This window comes from Anopheles darlingi, chromosome 2 (assembly GCF_943734745.1).
Source record: "Anopheles darlingi chromosome 2, idAnoDarlMG_H_01, whole genome shotgun sequence".
NCBI classification, from domain to species: domain Eukaryota; kingdom Metazoa; phylum Arthropoda; class Insecta; order Diptera; family Culicidae; genus Anopheles; species Anopheles darlingi.
In genome coordinates, this window is record NC_064874.1 from 30,294,403 (window position 1) to 30,301,902 (window position 7,500).

General features: G+C 35.6%; 1 protein-coding gene across 9 annotated transcripts in view; it reads left to right on the top strand.

Moving 5' to 3' along the window:
• Window positions 1-7,500, top strand: part of LOC125949699 (ankyrin-3-like) — a 41,296-nt gene that overhangs the window by 29,530 nt on the left and 4,266 nt on the right. For all 9 annotated transcript variants that reach the window (XM_049676990.1, XM_049676989.1, XM_049676986.1 and 6 more), the window contains one exon: window positions 2,231-2,435. In XM_049676990.1, the coding sequence (XP_049532947.1) occupies window positions 2,231-2,435 (205 nt within the window). The remainder of the gene's footprint in view (window positions 1-2,230; window positions 2,436-7,500) is intronic.

A 7,500-nucleotide genomic window follows, 5' to 3' on the forward strand; every position in this document is an offset into this window, starting at 1 on the left:
AAGAAAGAGGGAGAGAGAAAGAGAGAAAGAGAGAAAGAGAGAGAGAGAGAGAGAGAGAGAGGGAGAAACAAAGAGAGCGAGAGAGAGAGAGAGAAAGAAAGAGAGAAAGAGAGAGAGAGAGAGAGAAAGAGCAAAAGAGAACGCATCATGCATTAAGCAGATAATCAATCAATCACAATGACTTACAATCAAAAGTTGATCGTGTAATGGCGCTCCATTTGTTACATTCTGTCTAACCGCCTCCATCCAGTTCTAGGAGTTGCAATGTATTTAGATCTCTTTTAAGTATTTTACCAGGAGATGCTTTCGGTACATACTTTTCTTGGTAATTGATAACAAGTGAACTTTAGACAGTATGCGTTTAATTTGTCAATAACTGCAAGAAGTATTATACTTTACCATATACTGCCAACACAAAACCATCATCTTTATCAAGATATAAAAGACTAGCTTACTAGCCACAAACACAGTCAATGATCTCTCGTCCCTACGACATGACACCAAAGAAGAATGACCCGATAACTATGAGTTGGGTTGGTGCTGAACGTTGAAGCGGTACACTAAGCCTAACGTATGGAATAGTATTCAGGATAAGGATAGCCAAAGTACAGAAGGAATATAAAGACATGACCATACCCTGTACGATCGAATATGTTATGTTCGCAGGCAGGAGTAGGGATGGTTTCCAACCATTAAATAGGATAACGGGAACTATTTTGGAATTTAGACGCGGATGAATCTTTCATACCCGTTTTTTCCCTTCATTTCTTTCGATAAACTACGATTTGAGTGCCCAATAAATTTAGTTCATGTGATGAAAAAAAAATCTAAACGCTGCTGCATTTACCAGATTGTTTCATTTCTTGCTTGTGTGTTGTGTGTTCGTCGGTGTAACCAACAATTGCGCACCATTTAGAAGATTTGCCAAAAAGGACTCACTTGAAAACGCATAGAGGCAGGGCTGCAAAAACTCATTCGAGCTTACCGCTAAGTGGTAAGCATTCGTTGTGATGGTTGAACAAGTTTATCGCTAAAAGATACATATCATTGTGCATTAGTAATTTTGGCTTGTCAGTTATGGTTCAGTTTTGTTCAGTAGGTAGTCAGTAAAATGACATTTTATCAAATGAGCCTTTGGAAAATGGAAAGAAAGCAAAAGTAACGTTAAACCGTAAGCAAGAGCAAGTGGAACAGTGAAAGCCGATCATGTTCAGCAAGAAATATGCACTAAATTTATTGGGTATTTTGAGATGCTCGTAAAAGTCAAAAGTGAAAATGTTGGTTGAAACCTAAATATTCTTCTTTTCCATAGTGTAAACATGGAGCAGTCTCACTCAATTAAAGTATCGATTGCATCTTGCACGATGTAAATAGGAGTACTTGTGAAAAGAGGATTTATAGATGATAAAGCTGTATTATTGTAAAGCAACTGCGGAGTTGAAACGATAGGTTAGAGTGAATCTAGAAACGCGAAATATTGTGATGTTGTGAAGTCTTTCTTCAAATGATAATACGACTATTTTTTTATGTTAATGCGAATCAGTTAAGGACCCTAGTTGTGTATATATTTTTATTAATTTGCTGTTTTGAACGTTGAATCGGTATTTGATTTTGTGAAGCTTTTTTCCTGCTATCCTGAACTGAACTATAGCCATGCTAACGCACAATTCTGTTTTCTGCCTGTATCCAGAAGTGATGAATTAATTCACCATCAAAATGCCGATTGCGCCTTGCTTCTATTGTATGTTAGTATCTATTGTTGCTGCTTCTTTCAAATTATGTATATTGGATTTGACCTTCGGAGATTGAGATATGCGGTCCTATAATCGTCTAACTTTGCTGTATCATGTTGGCCAGTTCAACGATATATGAAAACGTTTCAATCGGTGTTTGTTGGCAGCGAATGTTTGTTGTAATATGCAGGTTGAATGTTTGTGAATTGGATAGTGGAAGCTCAGGTAAGATATGTAATCGTTAAATAACACAAATGGCCATCGCTAACAGCCGACGTTCTAAGACACCAAGATGCATCTTGACCAGAGATTTACAACTACGTTAAAAATACATGTTTGAGTTAAAAAGATATAAAAATTTAGAGTAGTGGTAACAATGTGAGCGATTGAGTAATCCACTATCGACTTCACAAACGTTTGCACAGTGTCTTCGGAGCTCGTAGGGTTTTCTTCCGTTTAGTCTCTTTAACCAAACTCATTTCCTCTACCACTCGCAGGCACAACCGATTGATCCCGATTTGACGGCAAAATTGCTTGGACGTGGTGTAGCCGTGTCGCCGGTGGTAACAGTCGAGCCAAGGCGTCGTAAGTTCCACAAGGCAATCACGTTAAGTATGCCTGCTCCAAGGGCCCATAGTCAGGGCATGATTAATCAATATTCCGGCAGTGCGCCGACATTGCGCTTACTGTGTTCCATCACCGGTATGTATGACTCTCATTTTATTTTTATCAAGGAGACTGTATAACCCACCACTGGCATTAGTTGTATCGTGTATAGTTCTACTATTTGTGCTCATTTTTCATTATTCTTCTATTTACTGAACAAATGAAATCAACTTCCATACTCAGACTCATTATATACCATAGGAATGAATGATTGCCATTGCACATAATCATCTTGACGACGTCATATTTGAGAGGATCTCAATAAATGTGAAATTTCATTCAACTAACAACCTATGTGACTATCCTAATAGGTTTCAACGAGAAACTATTATGGCCAATTGCCATTTTAAATCGTAATCTATAAGAACAATAGACAATTAAGTCTAGCAATGATATGTAGGTTTACGATTACAGTATACAGTAAATGGAAAAGAAATATTCTAAAATGGCTTCGATTGACAGACATGTTGGCCTATTTAATGTTATTACACTTATGGAATCATTCCAATAATAGTTCTATCAATGCACAACGGTCCTAAATATAAGATGACTGCCCTCGTAGTTGGCAACAAGTGAACATTTTGCAACTGCTCGCTGAGTTGATGATCCAATCTATCTCGATATAATTTCACGAATGATTTTTCATTTCTGTTTTTTTTTTATTGAAAAACTGTCCTGATTTGCAGAAAAATATTCTAATTGTTTTAAACAGTACCGTTGATTAGTTTTGTTGTTTTTGTGTGAGAGTGGTATTGCTGTAATGTTTGTCTGAATTTCCATCCGTCTGTCTTGCTAGATTGTATAATTTTTGGTCTATGTCTCGTTGTTTCTATATGCCCATGTATATTTTCGTTTTATTCTGACATTTAAAGTATACATTAACAACACGAATGTTAAGTGTTTTTTCTCTCTATGTTTTTTGGAAAGATAATGTTAACAATTTCTTATGATTTGGGTCAGTTAAAGTTAGTCTATTTCATCTAAAAGACTTGCGTAATACCATTTGCAATTCAGGTTGCTTTATTATTCCATCATTGGCTCTCAAGAATATCGGTAACATTGAACGTTATCTTTCAAAACATTATTTGTTTTATAAACTCGTTTTCGTTATAAATGTAGAAGACATATGCTGGTTTTTTGTATTGAAAGTCTTTGCTGTACATTCGAAGTCATTTCATCCGTGCTAGTACCATCATTATAGAGATGAAAGTATTCGTAAAGCTTGTCACTTCGTCACTGGAATCAATTAATGTTCATTGAGCCAGTTAACTCTGATCAAATGATAATTATAATCATTTGAATAGCTAAATTCCACAGCAAAACGGAAGAATGTACTAATTTATTCAAGAACTGCCGTATGTTTGAATTATTCCGTTTGAGAATTAAAGCCAAGCTGCAAAAACCCTAAAATCATATCATTTCTCAATTTAACATTGTTCCGATTTCGTACTAATGCCTCGACAATATGCCTGTTACCGCACGCATTCCCATATTGCGCCCTACCATGAAGGTGTGTTTCGGAAAAGATCTCTGAAAGGTAACTAACAAAAAACCAAACAAACAAACAAACTTTTAAAAAGAACAATCAAAAGAATATTTTTACCCTGCCACATTCGAGGGTAAACTAGTTTTGTTTGAACGAGGACTTTAAAGCAATGCCAAACAGAAGACAACTGTTACCGACTAAAGCAAAGCATTTGAATGTTTCTGTTATTATTTATCAAAAAGTAATATGATCACCATTCGGCATTCTGTCTTTCTCCACTTTACTTTAATCCATCCAGTTTTCCTCTATTTTCTCGTTTTGTCTTTAACGGTTTCATATTTCCATATTAAGCCCGAAAAATCATTTGTTCTTTGCGTACTTTTTGTCTTTGACAGTGTTTGCAGAATGAGTTTTCATTAATCCGTCTGTTATTTCGTTTCCCTCTTCAAATTCAATTCCCTTGATTTACGCTTGTTCACAACAAGCAATGTACCGTGTTTTAATTTAGCCTGTTACCATTTATTGATATGTGCAATTTTTTCGACAGCGATTTGAAATTATCATTGCATTTGAATACTATCTTGCTCTATTGTTTGTTTATAATGAGCTTCTTGTCATTTGATTTTTCTTTCTTCATCCAAGTGTTTTAATCAACGATATACGTTGTTTAACTACAACTCCTAAAATCTGTAATTTATTTAAATTTTTCGTTTTATTCACGTTTCTTTTTGGCGGAGATGTTTATAAAAGTTAATTTACAGGGCACCCTTGTCTCACTTTTTTCTCTTTGGTCATTTGCTTGTTACATTCCCGTTGGTTCAGTGGGGATCTTTATAATTGGCAGAATAGCTAAATGGTGAATTTTCGCAACTGCTGAACTATGAAACAATTTACACACTGTTTTATTGCGTAGCTTTTGCGTTATCACAGATCAAGGGCAAATAGTGTCAGTTGATGAGGCCACGGTTTTATCCTGAAAAACTGTTTTTCTTATTGTCTTTAAAGCAGTTTTGTTTGCTTTCTATTGATACTTAATATTGGAATATGGTTCATTTGAATAGATTTTTTTCTAAAATTAGTCTTTTTCCTTTTTACACCAATACAGCACCAAAGTTGAACGCATAGTTACCAATCCACAAAATAAAAAATGCACAGACTGATTTGAATGTTCAAGCCAATTTGAAATATTAAGTAACAACCAAATAAACTTACACCACCTGGTCGAGACTGTCCGACTATAAAAAAATTGTACTATGTGATTTCATCCCCAAATAACCCAAGAACTGTTTATGTCGTAAAATAATAAAATTGAAATAACGTAACTGCTCCGCCTAAACAGAGTAATTGTCTGTTTGTTTTTGCTTCTTTTTGCTGAATGATAAAAGAAGTCAAATTTAATTATTTTATGATGTATTGAATAGCAGATAACAGCTCATTCTGCATCACCCAATCAATGAAAGCTTTAACTTATGTTTTAATCACACTGCCGTTAACGTTTGATTCTCAAAATTATTGACAAGTGATATACATATTCTTTTTACATTTTGAAAAGCATTTTCCTATCATCTCCCTGTATCATGATACCCGTTTCGCGATGGAGTTTATGTTTTAGTTATATGTTCTACTTTTTTTTTTACTTTTGTCCTACAATTTTGCTTTTTTCGAAAATATGCAATTCTGTTTTGCAATACAAGCGCATCTATTACGTAAATCTGAAGGCACCTTCAGTTGTTGTCTGTTTGTTTTGGTTTTCGTTAATCCCAAAGCCGTGTTGGGTATTAAGGTGATCTTTTGCTGTATTGCGTTGCAATGAGAGAACCACCATTTGTGTGATTTGCGTTCTGAAAGATGGTCAATGGGACTAAGTGAGAAATATTCGAAAAACGTGGTATTATACTCATAATGACGTATGTGTTAGTTGCCCACAGGAGAACTTTTCTGAAACCGTTGCTAAAAGCCAGTGCTGAAGTATATGTAATAGACGTTACGTGCATTAAATCATGTCGAACACTAGTCACCGAGTGCTTTCTTGCGCTAGTTGAAAAAGTGTTGTGCAAATTGTACGAACAGTAGAATTCCCGTCTCTCATTTCATACACCCATAGGGATCTTTCATCCGTAAACAACCGCACTACACATGTCCGAGCAGGACCAATTCCATTTTCGTCCAAGTTCCATAGTGTAGTTTCCATATTTATTTTCCTTTAACCCAATACACATCATACGTTTTTTATATCGTTATTTAGTTTAGTATCCTGCAGTTGTTGGTTAATAGTAATTAAGGAAAGGGTTATTCAACTTATATCATGTTTTCTCCTAACCAATTCAATGCTCCCTTATTGCAGTAACGAAGCCTATGCTTCTTGTTGCCTCCTTTTCATTATTTCGGTTTAATTCGTTCGTTTATGGTTTCATTTGTGACATATAATTCCATCTAATAGAGTACTCGTTGCCGAAAATTCGTTTTCTTTATTCCATTTGTCTCGAAAAGAGTATAGTTAGGACAATGTACAGTGTCGCCCAAGTGTTAGCATTTTATCGCCTTAGCTACAGTAAATTGCATTCATACGTGTGAGTCAGTGATGATACAATTGGTGGATAGTAATGGTTTCGAACAGTTACCTTCACTAACTTTCATATTTTATACAGTTCAACACAGAAGGCATTGTGCCGATTAATCTGGTAGAGCCTAGCTTTTCGTATACCGCAAATTTTCGGTTTAAAAATAAACAACCATTAGAGCCAATGCTTATTTTCAAACAATGTTTTTCGTTGCTACAGCATAAGTTTTATCGTTAATCGATGTATCTTGAAGACAACACTTACATTTCATAATTTATTATTGCATATACTCTTGAATCTTTTTCATCACTCTCTGCTGACGTTATCTGTTCACAATCTTTGTTTTTTACATTAGTTTCGTGTGAAGATGAAATCACTTTATTTCTATCACGTTGTTTTACATCGATTGGGTTTTTGGTATTTTTGCTCGTTCAGAATTTCCCTAATTTTCGTCATTTGTTTTTTCTACATTTGTTAAAAATGTCTCAATCTGAAAATTGTGAATTTGGGAATAGTCCATTTGATCAGCATACAGCAGGGTGCGTTATCTTCTGGATCGGAGATCGCGAGATTTCAGATACGGAAAATGACGAACGATTGGAGATGTTTGCCGGCAATACCAAAACGAAAAATAAAAGTCGATAAAAACTCCTTCAATCTTTGCTAGCCAATCCTTTACGCCCCAGCCTAATCCTGGAATCGATCACCTTCGATTGAGCTTGCTACTTTGTCGCTGGAATAGGCGACCGGTGTGTGAGCAACAGAAACGAGCGATAAAAGCTGTTTCGATCGAAAGAGATCGACTACTAGGAGGTGCTTTTGATATCGTATCGCTTCCTAAACGTTAACTCGTATTTCGTTTCGTTAGCGCTTGCCGTTTGAAGAAAATCGATGGAGCGAAAGTGTTTGCTAATTGTTCCGTACATATTTTGCTTCTTGTTTCTTTTTACTTTCTTCAAAACACTGAACATACTACACAAACATGTACACACGCAAAATCTTTTACACTCGTTTACCTCATACAACGCGCACCGATCACACATGCACGAATCGT